The sequence below is a fragment of the Coregonus lavaretus genome (genome assembly GCF_964263955.1).
Source record: "Coregonus lavaretus genome assembly, chromosome: 22".
NCBI lineage: Eukaryota > Metazoa > Chordata > Actinopteri > Salmoniformes > Salmonidae > Coregonus > Coregonus lavaretus.
In genome coordinates this window covers 22,551,107-22,570,499 of record NC_140009.1, presented here as the reverse complement: position 1 = coordinate 22,570,499, position 19,393 = coordinate 22,551,107, and the positions used below count along the sequence as shown (strand labels likewise).

General features: G+C 44.2%; 1 protein-coding gene across 3 annotated transcripts in view; it reads right to left on the bottom strand.

Annotated features, from left to right (window-relative positions):
• LOC311150298 (E3 ubiquitin-protein ligase MIB2-like) overlaps nucleotides 1-19,393 on the bottom strand; it is an 85,001-nt gene that overhangs the window by 32,265 nt on the left and 33,343 nt on the right. For all 3 annotated transcript variants that reach the window (XM_084187691.1, XM_084187689.1, XM_084187690.1), the window contains exons 2-3: nucleotides 17,087-17,476; nucleotides 10,488-10,659 (exon numbers count right to left, since the gene is read on the bottom strand). In XM_084187691.1, coding sequence (XP_084043817.1) covers nucleotides 10,488-10,659; nucleotides 17,087-17,309 — 395 coding nt within the window. In that variant the 5' untranslated portion in view covers nucleotides 17,310-17,476. The remainder of the gene's footprint in view (nucleotides 1-10,487; nucleotides 10,660-17,086; nucleotides 17,477-19,393) is intronic.

The following is a 19,393-nucleotide window of genomic DNA, read 5'->3' as shown; positions in this document are numbered from 1 at the left end:
TCCATCAACGCAAACGCGGAAAAAAACAAAGCTAGCCCTGGTTATCTTCCAAACTAATCAGGTCAGCTTGTGAGGCACGTTGGCCCTAGAAGAAGAAGCCAGTGGCACCATTGCTTCTTGGTGGCTTACTGTAGACTGACAGTAAATCCCGGTGTGGGCCGTGTGGCCGGGGCTGGGACAGTGGGGAGGTGAGGTGGCGTGTGTCTAAAACCAGAGATTTGAGGCCTAATCCCTTGACAGCGGAGCAATCAGGAAGCACGATGTCAGACAGCACAGCTAAGAGAGTGCGTGTGTGTTACAAGAATACATCCGCGTCACCATGGAGACAACATATGGCCCTTATTAAGCTTTCTGTGCCAAATGGTCCTGTGAGGATACGGGTGCACATATGTAGGCCTTTGCTGCAGACACTGCGTTTACTGTGTACGGCCACAGGCGGTGAAAGGGTTGGTACGCAACAGGATTTTCAGAGAGTTCCATGCAAAGTTGATGCGGTGGGGATAAGACCTGAATAAAACAATGCTGGCTTATACAGCAGGATTTCCTGAGTTGGTAGATTAGGGTGGAGGTTGTTAATGGGCTGCTTTCAACAATACATTTTAGCCAGATTAAAAACACCACTTTATGGGATTTATGGGTCCAGATACCATTGGTCAAAATATATAGGGGGGGGGGGGAACTATCCAAAACAGATCTAGTAGAGAGTAATGATGCAAAAATGGTACAGATGGCATTAGTGAAGACATAATGCTGTTGTTGGTGTTGTTGCTGTTAAACAGCTACTTTGAGAGAGGGAGAGGGAGAGCGAGCAGCTCTTTAAAAGGACCTGAACGTCTAATCCTGTCTGACCAACAGCCCACTTGTTCAGCCAGAACAGGGTCAGAGACATGTTGACAAGGTTAAAAGAGGAGTCGCCCAAGAGAAAGGAGAAAACAAACATCCAAACCCAACAACAGGGTTTCAGAGGGCTCCTAGGTGTGGTCATAACCTCCTACAATGCTATTAGAGTGATAGCGTCCTCTGCAGTGACTATAATGTGAAATGTTGGAATGTCCTTAATAGCTTATTACACCAAATGCCAACTCCTGAACATTACCTGTGTCCAAATCGCTCATGATTTGATTACATTGTCTGGAGTGGGAGAGAGAAAGTGACAGAGACAAGAGACTGAGATAGAGGACGTGGTGAGCTGAAACAAGACCAGTAGGAGGTAGAGAGGTGCTGAATTGCCTGAAATGCAAGATAAGGATTAAACTGAGTCTACTTGACAGGGCCTCTGCATCTGTGTTTGTTTGTGTGTGTGTGTGTGTGTGTGTGTGTGTGTGTGTGTGTGTGTGTGTGTGTGTGTGAGTGAGTATGTGTGTGTGCGGGAGCCGATTAGCCAACAGCGAAGTTGTTGTTGCGTTTCCACCCCACCTCAGTAAACATATGGACACCCATATGCTGCACAGGGCACCGTCAACACGCCATAACCTACACACATACACACACGTCACGATGATACACACCACTTACCATGAACAACGGTGACCAAACATGTAATTGTGAACACTTGGTTATTATACACACCATGTGACACAGCCCCTTTACAAAACACATACACATGTGACTACATTATTAGAGATTATCCAGATGACCCAGCCTGTATCCAGATGACCCAGCCTGTATCCAGATGACCCAGCCTGTATCCAGATGACCCAGCCTGTATCCAGATGACCCAGCCTGTATCCAGATGATGACAGACTGGGCACACACACACACGTAAACTAACATCCTGTAATAAGGATAATCACAGCACATCCCCTGGCACCTCACTCCCCCAAATCTGTATTCAAAATCACGCCACTATTAATTACCTCACAACACACTTCTATGGGGAGGAAGGTGAGACTGCTAACATGCTAATCCCATTATTAAGTGGGTTAATTACGATACAGCAAAACTCTGGCACTGCAGGTCCTGTACTAGTCAATAATAACCATCCGACCCCATGGCAGTGTGTGCCTAACAGTGGCTCTCTCTCTGCTTTAAAGCCCTCAGCTGAGCAACCTGCTCGGCTACTCTCTCAGTCTCTGACATGAAATGAATCCCAGATCCAATCCCTCCATCACAAATGACCAGCAGAATAAAGCAGGGCCAAGTTCTCGACTCCCCCAATATCGGTTTGGGACAGATTGAATGCCTGCCTTTTCTTAAGACGGGCCAGGTCTTATGAGACGCGAGACAGAGTGTAGCACTTTAGATGACATTTGGGTCACTAAGGACTTGAGATATCGGCTACTCTCTCGCTAGCTCTCGCTCTCGCTCACACACACACACACGAAAGTATTCATACCCCTTGACTTATTCCACATTTTAATGTGTTACAGCCTGAATTCAACATTTATTAAATAGATATTTTTCTTACACATCTACACACAATACTCCATAATGACAAAGTGAAAACATGTTTTTAGAAATGTTGGCAAATGTATTGAAAATGAAACATAATCCCACTTTGACATTATGGGGTATTACATGTAGGCCAGTGACAAGAAATCTCAATTTAAATACATTTTAAATTCAGGCTGTAACACAACAAAATGTGGTAAAAGTCAAGGGGTGTGAATACTTACTGAAGGCACTGTATAGAGGGGCTCAGTTGTGTTTTGTCCCATGCACAACAAGCATGAAGAAGAACGGGGGTAGCGGGCATGACTTTCATATTATGTTTTTCCCCTTTGCTTTCGTAACAGCCTTATTCTGAAATTGATTACATTATTTGTTTCCCTCATCAATCTACACACAATACCCCATAATGACAAAGCGGAAAACAGTTTGTATATATATTTTTTGTGCTAATTTATAAAAAAAATAAAAAACAGAAATATCTTATTTACATAAGTATTCAGACCCTTTGCTATGACACTCGAAATTAAGCTCAGGTGCATTCTGATTCCATTTATCATCCTTGAGATGTTTCTACAACTTGATTGGAGTCCACCTGTGGCAAATGTAATTGATTGGACATGATTTGGAAAGGCACACACACCTGTCTATATAAGGTCCCACAGTTGACAGTGCATGTCAGAGCAAAAACCAAGCCATGAGGTCAAAGGAATTGTCCGTAGACAGGATTGTGTCGAGGCACAGATCTGGGCAAGGGTACCACATTTTTTTGGCAGCATTGAAAGTCCCCAAGAACAGAGTGGCCTCCATCATTCATAAACGGAAGAAGTTTGAAACCACCAAGACTCTTCCTAGAGCTGGCCGCCCGGCCAAACTGAGCAATCGGGGGAGAAGGGCCTTGGTCAGGGAGGTGACCAAGAACCCGATGGTCACTATGCTAGAGCTCCAGAGTTTCTCTTTGGAGATGGGAGAAACTTCCAGAAGGACAACCATCTCTGCAGCACTCCACCAATCAGGCCTTTATGGGAGAGTGGCCAGACGGAAGCCACTCCTCAGTAAAAGGTACATGACAGCCAGCTTGGAGTTTGCCAAAAAGGCACCTAAAGGACTCTGACCATGAGAAACATTATTTTGTCTAATGAAATCAAAATGTAACTCTTTGGCCTGAATGCCAAGCGTCACGTCTGGAAGAAACCAGGCACCGCTCATCACCTGGCCAATACCATCCCTACAGTGAAGCATGGTGGTGGCAGCATCATGCTGTGGGAATGTTTTTCAGCGGCAGGGACTTGGAAACTAGTCGCGATCGAGGGAAAGATGAACGGAGCAAAGTACAGAGAGATCATTGATGAAAACCTGCTCCAGAGCGCTCAGGACCTCAGACTGGGGCAAAGGTTCACCTTCCAACAGGACAATGACCCTAAGCACAGAGCCAAGACAACGCAGGAGTGGCTTCGGGACAAGTCTCTGAATGTCCTTGAGTGGCCCAGCCAGAGCCCGGACTTGAACCCGATCAAACATCTCTGGAGAGACCTGAAAATAGCTGTGCAGCGACACTCCCCATCCAACCTGACAGAGCTTGAGAGGATCTGCAGAGAAGAATGGGAGAAACTCCCCAAATACAGGTGTGCCAAGCTTGTAGCGTCATACCCAAGAAGACTCGAGGCTGTAATCCCTGCCAAAGGTGCTTCAACAAAGTACTGAGTAAAAGGTCTGAATACTTATGTAAATGTGATATTTCAATTTTTTATAAATTTGCAAAGATTTCTAAAAACCTGTTGTTGCATTGTCATTATGGGGTATTATGTGTAGATTGATGATGAAAAAAATGAACAATTTAATCCCTTTTAGAATAAGGCTGTAACGTAACAAAATGTGAAAGAAGTTAAGGGGTCTGAATACTTACCAAATGCACTGTATTACAAACTTGCAAAATGTCCAATATGTTACGAATTGGCAAAACGTATGATATGTTACGAATTCCAATTTGTTGTGGCTAACGTTAGCTATGTGGCTAGGTTGCTAACGTTAACTAGCTGGCTAACGTTAGCTAGGGGTTAGGGGTTAAGGTTAGGAGTTAGGTTAAAGGGTTAAGGTTAGGGGAAGGCTTTGCTAAAAGGGTTAAGGGAAGGGTTAGCTAACATACTAAGTAGTTGCAAAGTAGCTAAAGAGCAGTAAGTTGTTGAAAAGTTGCTAATTAGTTAAAATGCTGAAGTTGGCCGTGATGAGATTCGAACACGCAACCTTTGGGTTGCTATACGTTCGCGTTATACATACACCCATTCACCCCGACCAACCACCCTCCTTTTGTTTTTGCCTTAAGTAACCTTCTTTCTTATGTAACCATACCAAACGTAACACATCATACTAACTTGAGTGTCCCGGATTTACATTTACTATGTAACATCTAGTCTATGAGACCGGCTGATCGATAAGCTGTTGAATTCATAATGAAACCTTATACACATAAGCTTATTGCAATGGACGAGTGCAATGTTTCATAATCTTGTACGGTAAGGATGGAATGTTGTGTGTGTGTAAGTATGTTTAAAATGCTACTGGCGTGATCTAATGAAATATGGATGAGTTATGGTATGATGAGGTGTAGAAATATAAATGACTGGCTATATTTTGTGCGTATTTGGTCAAATGAGAACTGAAACCGATTCAGCCTCCTGCCTGACACCAATCTAGCGAATTCAAAACGATGCCAATGGGAGTCATAGTTCAAATAAACTGATTAAGATTCAGTGGGTTTCTCTAAAGACTTCTGCTCTACCTCATGAGCTGTGTGACTACAAAAGGCATAAGTGTCTGAAATAGGCTAAGTAGCGAGGCCTAAACAGAACTGAGAAAGACCATCAATGGCTCTTTGTATCATTGATGACATCCGTTTCTCCTAATCTCGGTTACCAAGAAGTAAAACTGTCCACGAGAGATTAGTTTCTCCAAATCCTCAGTGGTAACGGCGGGAAAACATTAGTAGATTCATCTTAATGAATGTTCTCTGTTGGGATGCGGGTTGCGTAAGAGCCCATCTGTTCACTCAGAGTGGTTTTCCTCTTCACGACTGCCCTCCATTCATCACGTTACTGTATGTCCTCTCTAGCCAAGGCCAGAGATGTCTAAAGGGTCCATCACATCACTGAAGGCCAACTGACTTCAGCTGAGTCACATTCTTTCATTCCACTTAAGACTAAATACTCCATTGCTTAAAGATGTCTCAGAGAGATAGCTGTGAGATTCATAACGTGTTAGTATTGGGGTGACAGAGATCCCTCTAGAGAACCACTTCATATTCAAACCATCTCTCTGTTTCTTGTGGGTGCAGATCAATTCCTGCATGGACCACACGCACTAAACGTGTGTTGACCATCAGCCATTTTGGGTAAAATCACCCCATTTCAAAACCTCCATTATCATTCGTGCACAGGACTCAACTACTGCGATATCTAATCCTGCATTTGCCTTTACCTCTGGGAACCACTGTTGTACTGTACACAGGGTTCTACACTAACTTTTTACATTGGTGGCACCAACTATTTTTGCCATCTTTTAAATTAGCATGCCCTTGTGTTCTTACATTGATTTTGATAGATTTACTATAACAGCAAAGAAAATAGACTGTTAAAATAAAGTGCAAAATGTATTTATTGCAGATTTCAAAGTGCCATGTGTTCTTTCCTGCGAAATCATGTAGAGGGAAGAATTTGAAAAAATGATACTTGATACCAAAACGATAACAAACAAAACATTTTTTTCAGGTTTTCGCTCTCAAAATGGGAAGTTCTAAGTCCACAACAATGCTTAAACCACATAATTATTTTGTGTAGTTACCCTTTAATTCAGGTGTGCACCAGCCAGACAGTTGTGTTTGGCTAGCAGTGTTTCTGTAGCACACTTGTGATGGAATTTTCAAAATAAATGGTCACTAGATTGATGCAAATAATCATTATTATGCCAGGTAGTCATAGGCTACTTTTAATTGCCTTTCAATCTACCTGAAAACTGTTATCATTAGCATCGCTAACAGCTACACAAAGTGGTAGACATTTGGCCCTACGCGCACAGCAGGGCTCGACATTCAGGTAAATTTGCCAATGTCACACCGGGCCAGTGCCAACTGAAAGCTACTAGCTCGAATAAAAAATTTAAAAAACTGTCCCGGGTCAAGAGCTGACAGGAAAGCAAATGATGCGTGCATAGTTTTAATAGAAGATGATTTTACCTTTCATTTACAGGCTGAGCAAATAGCCTTTACAGGGTTCATACAGACATTAGCAAGTCAAATTCAAGGACTTTTCCAAGCACTTAATTGTAATTTTCAAGGACCAAGATTGTATATTTGTTGTAATAGCCTATAGAAAAAACACCCTTCAATTGAAACGGCGGGAAACAAACGAAAGCGGCTACATCTCTCATAAAAACTGATCAGAAACAAAATCATGGAATAATTATATTGGAGCAGTAGAACTTCTAAATCGGCTACCATAACTTCAAAATGACTTTTCAAAGACCAAATAGCCAAGAGGAAATGTCTGATTGTCAAGGTACGCCATTCCATGATGACTAAATTGGGCATCGCAAATATTCAACCAAGACTTCGAACTTTTTAAATACCTGGTTTGCATACCCATTCTTGCCTCATAACTTGGAACATCTTTCCTACCGCTGTCGGTCTTCGTTGAGTTGCTCAATTATATAGTCTAGGTTGAAAATAGCATTTTTACAATATTTTCTTCACTGGCCCAAGCGGGCCACTGATGGGGATGATCGACTGGCCCGGAGGGTTTCCAAAACCTCCCCTGTAAGTTGATCCCTGACGCTTCATTCTTTTTTTATTTTTTTATTTATTTTTTTAGGGGGTAGATCAGCTTTAATATTTCAGATAGATTTTAACTTCCATCAATGTAATTGTCTGCATCACTTCCAATCCCCCATATGTTGTTTTTTCTCGCAAATATACACTGCTCAAAAAAATAAAGGGAACACTTTTTTTAAACAACACAATGTAACTCCAAGTCAATCACACTTCTGTGAAATCAAACTGTCCACTTAGGAAGCAACACTGATTGACAATACATTTCACATGCTGTTGTGCAAATGGAATAGACAACAGGTGGAAATTATAGGCAATTAGCAAGACACCCCCAATAAAGGACTGTTTTGCAGGTGGTGACCACAGACCACTTCTCAGTTCCTATGTTTTGGTCACTTTTGAATGCTGGCGGTGCTTTCACTCTAGTGGTAGCATGAGACGGAGTCTACAACCCACACAAGTGGCTCAGGTAGTGCAGCTCATCCAGGATGGCACATCAATGCGAGCAGTGGCAAGAAGGTTTGCTGTGTCTGTCAGCGTAGTGTCCAGAGCATGGAGGCGCTACCAGGAGACAGGCCAGTACATCAGGAGACATGGAGGAGGACGTAGGAGGGCAACAACCCAGCAGCAGGACTGCTACCTCCGCCTTTGTGCAAGGAGGAGCAGGAGGAGCACTGCCAGAGCCCTGCAAAATGACCTCCAGCAGGCCACAAATGTGCATGTGTCTGCTCAAACGGTCAGAAACAGACTCCATGAGGGTGGTATGAGGGCCCGACGTCCACAGGTGGGGGTTGTGCTTACAGCCCAACACCGTGCAGGACGTTTGGCATTTGCCAGAGAACACCAAGATTGGCAAATTCGCCACTGGCGCCCTGTGCTCTTCACAGATGAAAGCAGGTTCACACTGAGCACGTGACAGACGTGACAGAGTCTGGAGACGCCGTGGAGAACATTCTGCTGCCTGCAACATCCTCCAGCATGACCGGTTTGGCGGTGGGTCAGTCATGGTGTGGGGTGGCATTTCTTTGGGGGGGCCGCACAGCCCTCCATGTGCTCGCCAGAGGTAGCCTGAATGCCATTAGGTACCGAGATGAGATCCTCAGACCCCTTGTGAGACCATATTCTGGTGCGGTTGGCCCTGGGTTCCTCCTAATGCAAGACAATGCTAGACCTCATGTGGCTGGAGTGTGTCAGCAGTTCCTGCAAGAGGAAGGCATTGATGCTATGGACTGGCCCGCCCGTTCCCCAGACCTGAATCCAATTGAGCACATCTGGGACATCATGTCTCGCTCCATCTACCAACGCCACGTTGCACCACAGACTGTCCAGGAGTTGGCGGATGCTTTAGTCCAGGTCTGGGAGGAGATCCCTCAGGAGACCATCCGCCACCTCATCAGGAGCATGCCCAGGCGTTGTAGGGAGGTCATACAGGCACGTGGAGGCCACACACACTACTGAGCCTCATTTTGACTTGTTTTAAGGACATTACATCAAAGTTGGATCAGCCTGTAGTGTGGTTTTTCACTTTTCACATGTTTTGCAGAGTGGTCTAAGGCACTGCATCGCAGTGCTAGCTGTGCCACTAGAGATCCTGGTTCGAATCCAGGCTCTGTCGTAGCCGGCCGTGACCAGGAGACCCATGGGGCGGCGCGCAATTGGCCCAGTGTCGTCCAGGGTAGGGGAGGGAATGGCCGGCAGGGATGTAGCTCAGTTGATAGAGCATGGCGTTTGCAACGCCAGGGTTGTGGGTTCGATTCCCACAGGGGGTATGAAAAAAAATTATGTAAGTCGCTCTGGATAAGAGCGTCTGCTAAATGACGTAAAATGTAAAAATGTAAATGATCATTGCAACTCCACGAGGTGAGATCTTGCATGGAGCCCCAGGCCGAGGGAGATTGACAGTTCTTTTGTGTTTCTTCCATTTGCGAATAATCGCACCAACTGTTGTCACCTTCTCACTAAGCTGCTTGGCGATGTTCTTGTAGCCCATTCCAGCCTTGTGTAGGTCTACAATCTTGTCCCTGACATCCTTGGAGAGCTCTTTGGTCTTGGCCATGGTGGAGAGTTTGGAATCTGATTGATTGATTGCTTCTGTGGACAGGTGTCTTTTATACAGGTAACAAGCTGAGATTAGGAGCACTCCCTTTAAGAGTGTGCTCCTAATCTCAGCTCGTTACCTGTATAAAAGACACCTGGGAGCCAGAAATCTTTCTGATTGAGAGGGGGTCAAATACTTATTTCCCTCATTAAAATGCAAATCAATTTATAACATTTTTGACATTTTTATGTTGTTATTCTGTCTCTCACTGTTCAAATAAACCTACCATTAAAATTATAGACTGATCATGTCTTTGTCAGTGGGCAAACTTACAAAATCAGCAGGGGATCAAATACTTTTTCCCCTCACTGTAATTATGCGATGAAATGTGTGACGATCGCAGATAAGAGGGAATTGGTTCCACATAAGGAATTACTGTACTATTGGCCAACAGTATGCTGCTTGGCATCACTGAAAATATTCGCTTAAGTGCTGTTCTCACTTTTTGTATTTTAGCTCCTGGCCAGATGATCAGCCCGTGTCTGTGTAATACTAAGTGTATTATACTACATGAAGGGGGAATTCTTGAGAAATTCTGTCTCATGCTTCAAAAAGCCCAGAAACACACTCACCAGCGAGCACACAAAGGAATACAGGGGTTTGAGCTGGCTCTTGGCTGGTGGACTAGTAGAAGAATTCTGTGCCCCATTTTAAATGCAGTGTGCCAGGAGTATCACCCCATTTTATAAAGGGAACTGTCCACCCAGCTGACATTCAGACAGTGCCTGTAAGGGCTAGGAACTTTACTGTGAACTGATGCAGAAGACTGGATGAGGAGAGAGGAGGGGATAATTCACTTACTTGTATAAAAGTGATAATGGCCTCAAAGCCATTGTTTGGAGGATATATTGGCACGGTTTGCCGGCCCTCGACATCGTTTTGGGCCTAACAACACCCATGCCAATATATCCTCCAAACACCGGCTTCTCGGGCATTATCACTTAATTAGAGAAGGCGGGCAGAGGAGACAATGGGAATCAACTTAGGGGAATCAACTTAATTAGAATGGCCCCTCTCAAGTTAATCTGGCACAAGTTATTCTTTGAAAATAAAAACAAATTGTAATCAAATCCAGCAAATCACACAATTTTAATAGAAATCAATCCAAGTGAATCTGGAGACAGTGTTTTGAGGGAACGTAGATTTTTTTTTGGGGGGGGGGGGGGTGACCATGGTACTCACGGTTGGGAGTGGGCTGTCTCATAGCGCTCAAATGCGTGGCCCAGGTCGTGCTTGTTGTTCATGTAGCACTGCGTGCACAGGTCATAGTCAAAGCACACCTTGCACTTCCAGCGCATCCCCATGATGCCATGCTTTTTGCAGCTGTCACAGATGATGTTGGAGTGGCGCACACCTGAGACAGGGAAAAGGGGAGAGAGCGAGAGCGAGAGCGTCAGAGCAAGGTGGAAGGAGGTTAAGACAAGCCAGCCCAGCATTAGTTCAAAGTACAGCAAATGAGAAGAGTTGACTGATGACAGAGATGACAAGAGATGCTGCTCTTCCTCCCCCCTTCCTCCTTCTCACTCCTTTTGACTCTCCTTCTCCTTCTCTTTTCTTACGCTCCATTAATTGAAGCCATATTGTCTTTAATGGAGCAAAATGCAGATGAATCCTGCATTAGCACTTGGCATTCGATTCTAAAACAGGGCTGTATTGCCTGTCTCGTGTTTGATGCGAGGGAAATGGAGAGAGATGCCCTTTTCTCTGCGATGCTGAGTAAACATGAGCTTGAGGAACCTTGCTTGAGTCACAAAGATGAGACAAATATCTAAAAATAATAAATTATATACAAAAAATACATTAGATTCAGTGCATTCGGGAAGTATTCAGACCCCTTCCCTTTTTCCAATTTTTGTTACGTTACAGCCTTATATTAATTATTTTCTCATCAATCTACACAATATCATCCATAATGACAAAGGGAAAACAGGTTTTTAGACATTCTTGCACATTTATAACAAATAAAAAACAGAAATACCTTATTTACATAAGTATTCAGACCCTTTCCTATGAGATTCGAAATTGAGCTCAGGTGCATCCTGTTTCCATTGATCATCCTTGAGATGTTTCTACAACTTGAATGGAGTCCACCTGTGGTAAATTCAATTGATTGGACATGATTTGGAAAGGCACACACCTGTCTATATAAGGTCTCACAGTTGACAGTGCGTGTCAGAGCAAAGACCAAGCCATGAGGTCAAAGGAATTGTCCGTAGAGCTCCGAGACAGGATTGTGTCGAGGCACAGATCTGGGGAAGGGTACCAAAACATTTCTGCAGCATTGAAGGTCCCCAAGAACACAGTGGCCTCCATCATTCTTAAATGGAATAAGTTTGGAACCACCAAGAGACTCTTCCTAGAGCTGGCCGCCCGGCCAAACTGAGCAATCGGGGGAGAAGGGCCTTGGTCAGGGAGGTGACCAAGAACCCGACGGTCACTCTGACAGAGCTCCAGAGTTCCTCTGTGGAGATAGGAGAACCTTCCAGAAGGACAACCATCTCTGCAGAACTTCACCAATCAGGCCTTTATGGTAGAGTGGCCAGACTGAAGCCACTCCTCAGTAAAAGGCATATGACAGCCCGCTTGGAGTTTGCCAAAAGGCACCTAAAGGGTTCTCAGACCATGAGAAACAAGATTCTCTGGTCTGATGAAACAAACATTGAACTCTTTGGCCTGAATGCCAAGCGTCACGTCTGGAGGAAACCTGGCACCATCCCTACAGTGAAACATGGTGGTGGCAGCATGATGCTGTGGGGATGTTTTTCAGCGGCAGGGACTGGGAGACTAGTCAGGATCGAGGGAAAGATGAACGGAGCAAAGTACAGAGAGCTCCTTGATGAAAACCTGCTCCAGAGCACTCAGGACCTCAGACTGGGGCGAAGGTTCACCTTCCAACAGGACAACGACCCTAAGCACACAGCCAAGACAATGCAGGAGTGGCTTCAGGACAAGTCTCTGAATGTCCTTGAGTGGCCCAGCCAGAGCCCGGACTTGAACCCGATCTAACATCTCTGGAGAGACCTGAAAATAGCTGTGCAGCGGCGCTCCCCATCCGACCAGACAGAGCTTGAGAGGACCTGCAGAGAAAAATGGGAGAAACTCCCCAAATACAGGTGTGCCAAGCTTGTAGGGACATACCCAAGAAGACTCAAGGCTGTAATCTCTGCCAAAGGTGCTTCAACAAAGTACTGAGTAAAGGGTCTGAATACTTATGTAAATGTGTATACATTTGCAAACATTTCTAAAAATGTGTTTTTGCTTTGTCATTATGGGGTATTGTGTGAAGATCGATGAGGGAAAAAAACGATTTAATCAATTTTAGAATAAGGCTGTAACGTAACAAAATGTGGAAAAAGTCAAGGGGTCTGAATACTTTCCAAATGCACTGTATATACACATAAAATATATATTTTTAAAATATATGTTCCTTTATTATGTTCCCCTAACCCTACCACCCCTCCCCTAATTGGAGTAAACTAATGGACAACAACACTTAGGCTTCTACTTCCAGCTTATACATACTATATACATTTTACGGACACAATGTTTTTTTTCTTTATTTTTAATCCCATCCTTCAGCTATCCTCAACCCCTCCAATCTATCTCTGAAGACCATCCAGTTTTGATTTCTATTTGCCATATATTTTTAACTGTGCCGTTTCACAAAAATTCGGAAACTTTATACATTTTACGGACCCAGTATATTTTACACTAGTTATCTTGTTGTTTTTAGTCTCACCCTTCAGCTCCACTTAACCCTTCCCATCTATCTTTTAACACCATCCAGTTTTGATTTCTATTTGCCATATATTTTTTAACTGTGCTGTGATGTTTCACAAAAGTTCTGAACCTTTCTATTCTCATAGTTTCTACAGATTGTAAATTAAAGATAAACATTTTTGCTAAAAGTATTATATTATTGATCGATTGACTATGACTTTTCAAATCACCCAGCAGTGCTATTTGCAGAGTTAGCTCCAGGTAAATGTTGCAATTCTTCAGCCATTCCTGAACCTGCGACCAGAAACAAGCTACAAATGTGCAGTACCAAAACAAATGATCTAATGATTCATTTGATCAGTCTCTTCGGAGCAAAATCTGCAGATCTGGAATGGTTGAATCCGCCATATATACAGTACCAGTCAAAAGTTTGGACACACCTACTCATTCCAGGGTTTTTCTTTATTTTTGACTATTTTCTACATTGTAGAATAATAGTGAAGACATCAAAACTATGAAATAACACATATGGAATCATGTAACAACCAAAAAAGTGTTAAACAAATTAAAATATATTTTATATTTGAGATTCTTCAAAGTAGCCACCCTTTGCCTTGATGACAGATTTACACACTCTTGGCATTCTCTCAACCAGCTTCATGAGGTGGAATGCATTTCAATTAACAGGTGTGCCGTGTTAAAAGTTAATTTGTGCAATTTCTTTCCTTCTTAATGCGTTTGAGCCAATAATTTGTGTTGTGACAAGGTAGGGGTGGTATACAGAAGATAGCCCTATCTGGTAAAAGACAATGTCCATATTAAGGCAAGAACAACTCAAATAAGCAGAGAAACGACAGTCCATCATTACTTTAAGACATGAAGGTCAGTCAATACGACAAATTTCAAGAACTTTGCAAGTTTCTTCAAGTGCAGTTGCAAAAACCATCAAGCGCTATGATGAAACTGGCTCTCATGAGGACCGCCACAGGAAAGGAAGACCCAGAGTTACCTCTGTTGCAGAGGATAAGTTCATTAGAGTTAACTTCACCTCAGATTGCAGCCCAAATAAATGTTTCACAGTTCAAGTATCAGACACATCTCAACATCAAATCTTCAGAGGAAACTGCGTGAATCAGGCCTTCATGGTCAAATTGCTGCAAAGAAACCACTACTAAAGGACACCAATAATAAGAAGAGACTTGCTTGGGCCAAGAAAGACGAGCAATGGACATTAGACCTGTGGAAATCTGTCCTTTGGTCTGATGAGTCCAAATTTGAGATTTTTGGTTCCAACCGCCATGTCTTTGTGAGACGCAGAGTAGGTGAACGGATGATCTCCGCATGTGTGGTTCCCACCGTGAAGCATGGAGAAGGAGGTGTGATGGTGCTTTGCTGGTGACACTGTCTGTGATTTATTTAGAATTCAAGGCACACTTAAGTAGCATGGCTACCACAGCATTCTGCAGCGATACGCCATCCCATCTGGTTTGCGCTTAGTGGGACTATCATTTGTTTTTCAAAAGGACAATGACCCAACACACCTCCATGTGTAAGGGCTATTTGACCAAGAAGGAGAGTGATGGAGTACTGCATCAGATGACCTGGCCTCCACAATCACCCGACCTCAACCCAATTGAGATGGTTTGGGATGAGTTGGACCGCAGAGTGAAGGAAAGGCAGCCAACAAGTGCGGGAACTCCTTCAAGACTGTTGGAAAAGCATTCCAGGTGAAGCTGGTTGAGAGAATGCCAAGAGTGTGCAAAGCTGTCATCAAGGCAAAGGGTGGCTACTTTGAAGAATCTCAAATATATTTTGATTTGTTTAACACTTTTCTGGTTCCTACATGTGTTATTTCATAGTTTTGATGTCTTCACTATTATTCTACAATGTAGAAAATAGTAAAAATAAAGAAAAACCCTTGAATGAGTAGGTGTGTCCAAACCTTTGACTGGTACTGTGAATATATATAACATTCTATTGGTTGCAAGAATTTTGTATAATCATTTAAATTGGAAAATTCTAAGTTTTCAATCCAGCGTCGTTTTGTGTATCAGCTCATAAACCATGTGCCATGAAATCGGTACATCGAAAATCTCTTCCCAACTATTTTGCAATCTATATGGCACAGCTGTCAATGTTTTGGTCCTTAAATGAAACTGGTATACTTTTTTATTTATCTCAAATTTCTTTAACCAATTTTGGTCTTTAATAGAGGGCCGACAGACAAGTTCCTTACTTTTTCCCTCTTCCACTTGCCTCTTCCATTTTTGCAGTAATGCTGCAATTAGGACGCCTGTATCTTTGTAGTGACTGGGTGTATTGATACACCATCCAAAGTGTAATTAATAACTTAACCATGCTCAAAGGGATATTCAATGTCTGCGTTTACTTTACACTGAACAAAAATGTAAACGCAACATGTAAAGTGTTGGTCCCATGTTTCATGAGCTGAAATAAAAGATCCCAGAAATTTTCCATACACACAAAAAGCTTATTTCTCTCAAATATTGTGCACAAATGTGTTTATATCCCTGTTAGTGAGCATTTCTCCTTTGCCAAGATTATCCAGCCACCTGACAGGTGTGGCATATCAAGAAGCTAATGAAATAGCATGATCATTACACAGGTTTTAAAGAATTTGGCACTACGTCCAACCGGCCTCACAACCGTAGACCATGTGTAACCACGCCAGCCCAGGACCTCCACATCCGGCTTCTTCACCTGCGGGATCGTCTGAGACCAGCCACCTGGACAGCTGATGAAACTGTGGGTTTGCACAACCAAAGTATTTCTGCACAAACTGTCAGAAACCCTCTCAGGGAAGCTCATCTGCATGCTCGTCATCCTCACCAGGGTCTTGACCTGACTGCAGTTTGGTGTCGTAACTGACTTCAGTGGGCAAATGCTCACCTTCGATGCAGAGCTACCTGTATTTGGGGAGTTTCTCCCATTTTTCTCTGCAGGTCCTCTCAAGCTCTGTCTGGTCGGATGGGGAGCGCCGCTGCACAGCTATTTTCAGGTCTCTCCAGAGATGTTAGATCGGGTTCAAGTCCGGGCTCTGGCTGGGCCACTCAAGGACATTCAGAGACTTGTCCTGAAGCCACTCCTGCATTGTCTTGGCTGTGTGCTTAGGGTCGTTGTCCTGTTGGAAGGTGAACCTTCGCCCCAGTCTGAGGTCCTGAGTGCTCTGGAGCAGGTTTTCATCAAGGAGCTCTCTGTACTTTGCTCCGTTCATCTTTCCCTCGATCCTGACTAGTCTCCCAGTCCCTGCCGCTGAAAAACATCCCCACAGCATCATGCTGCCACCACCATGTTTCACTGTAGGGATGGTGCCAGGTTTCCTCCAGACGTGACGCTTGGCATTCAGGCCAAAGAGTTCAATGTTTGTTTCATCAGACCAGAGAATCTTGTTTCTTTTGGCAAACTCCAAGCGGGCTGTCATGTGCCTTTTACTGAGGAGTGGCTTCCGTCTGGCCACTCTACCATAAAGGCCTGATAGGTGGAGTGCTGCAGAGATGGTTGTCCTTCTGGAAGGTTCGCCCATCTCCACAGAGGAACTCTGGAGCTCTGTCATTGGGAGGCCACTATGTTCCTGGGGACCTTCAATGCTGCAGAAATGTTTTGGTACCCTTCCCCAGATCTGTGCCTCGACACAATCCTGTCTCGGAGCTCTACGGCCAATTCCTTTGACCTCATGGCTTGGTTTTTGCTCTGACATGCACTGTCAACTGTGGGAACTTATATAGACAGGTGTGTGCCTTTCCAAATCATGTCCAATCAATTGAATTTACCACAGGTGGACTCCAATCAAGTTGTAGAAAGGGTTTGAATACTTATGTAAACAAGGTATTTCTGTTTTTTTATTTTTAATACATTTACAAAAATGTCTAAAAACCTGTTTTCGCTTTGTCATTATGGGGTATTGTGTGTAGATTGATGAGGAAAACATTTAATTTAATCAATTTCAGAATAACAAAATGTGAAGGGGTCTGAATACTTTCCGAATGCAGTGTAAAGTACATAGCCTATATGTGTGTAAACAGCTGAGGTGGGGTGCTCACCAATCTGGGCATTGTCGTAGAGCAGCAGGTCGTAGGAGCCTTGGTAGCCTGTGCGGTAGTTGGTGCGCGTGCCGCTGTCCCACTGCACCACCACTGTCTTGTCGGGGGTGGTGGTGCTGCCCTGCCGCCCGATCTCCACCACTGTGCCCACGTGGCCCTCGCTGTCGTCCTGGTTCCCCCACTTCCAGTCCAGGCCACGCACCACGCGCATGCCCACCTCCATGCTGCCTCTGGGGCCAGCCGGGCCCGAGGGCCGCGGCCTGGTGGGGTCGCTTCCGCTGCTGCTGTTGTTGCGCCTCCGTGGCCTGTGCAGGGCAGGCCGGACCCGCACAGAGGGCAGGGAGGGCACCACGGGTAGCACCAGGGGCTCCGGGACCAGATCAGGGGTGACTGACGGGTGAAAGAGAGAGAGAAAGAAAATAATGTCTAATCAATTGGGGCGCCGTCTACTAGCAGAGATGTGAATGAGAACTGGCATTTCAGTATTCATTTTGTGACAAATACTTTTCTGTAAATATGATAGCTCAGATTGGCCATTCACCGCTATTTCTTCATTGGTAAACAATTTCATGATCTTGACATTTATTTTTATAGAAGTCAGCCTAAGCCCTAAAACAATGGTCTCAACCATAGAATTAGGAATTAGAACACCAGAATGGACATGAACCTTCTTATGATGGGAAAAGATCAGCCATATTTGTCAGGGAGTTGGTCAACCATGGTTTGCCAGTGCTGTGATAAGATCATAGAAATAGAATGGGCTTGGAACCTCTAACCCTGGTAATTTGACTGGTAAACGCATTGGTACACTCACAATGGCTGTATTGTGATGCAATAACTTCCATGGTAATGTCGAATGTTCATTCAAATGATGCTAACTGATGTGGCTCATGCAATGGAATGTATTTTTTTGTAATGTCAGTTGAGATGATTCAACAAATCACAGTACAGACTGATGGGTAACTAGCAACGCTGGTCCCATTAATTGCAAAGAGTTATGGGAAATCAGAACCACGTTGTCTTAACCTTGTAATCTTTAACCTAGATTTTGTTGTCCATGGGTACGTGCCATCATTTTTTTGGGTGGTACTTTTTACCCCTTTTTCATCCCAATTTTGTGATATCCAATTGGTAGTTACAGTCTTGACCCATCGCTGCGTCCTCCGAAACACGACCCTGCCAAGCCGCACTGCTTCTTGACACACTGCTCGCTTAACCCAGAAGCCAGCCGCACCAATGTGTCGGAGGAAACACTGTACAACTGGCGACCCGAGGTCAGCGTGCATGCGCCTGGCCCGCCACAAGGAGTCGCTAGAGCGTGATGGGACAAGGACATCCCGGCCGGCCAAACCCTCCCCTAACCAGGACGATGTTGGGCCAATTGTGCGCCGCCTCATGGGTCTCCCGGTCGGGAGAAAAATAAGCAAACACGTTTGATGTTCGCCAAAAGCTATGTGGGAGACTCACCAAACATATGGAAGAAGGTACTCTGGTCAGATGAGACTAAAATTGAGCTTTTTGGCCATCAAGGAAAACGCTATGTCTGGCGCAAACCCAACACCTCTCATCACCCCGAGAACACCATCCCCACAGTGAAGCATGTTGTTGGCAGCATGATGCTGTCGGGATGTTTTTCATCGGCAGGGACTGGGAAACTTGTCAGAATTGAAGGAATGATGGATGGCGCTAAATATAGGGACATTCTTGAGGGAAACCTGTTTCAGTCTTCCAGAGATTTGAAACTGGGACGGAGGTTCACCTTCCAGCAGGACAATGACCCTAAGAATACTGCTAAAGCAACACTCGAGTGGTTTAAGGGGAAACATTTAAATGTCTTGGAATGGCCTAGTCAAAGCCCAGACCTCAATCCAATTGAGAATCTGTGGTATGACTTAAAGATTGCTGTACACCAGCGGAACCCATCCAACTTGAAGGAGCTGGAGCAGTTTTGCCTTGTAGAATGGGCAAAAATCCCAGTGGCTAGATGTGCCAAGTTTATATAGACATGCCCCAAGAGACTTGCAGCTGTAATTGCTGCAAAAGAAGGCTATACAAAGTATTGACTTTGGGGGGGGGGGGGGGGGGGGTGACTAGTTATGCATGCTCAAGTTCTGTTTGTTTCACAATAACATTTACATTTTTAGTCATTTAGCAGACGCTCTTATCCAGAGCGACTTAACAAAAAAAATTATTTTGCATCTTCAAAGTGGTAGGCATGTTGTGTAAATCAAATGATATAAACCCCCCAAAAAATCAATTTTAATTCCAGGGTGTAAGGCAACAAAATAGCAAAAATGCCAAGGGGGG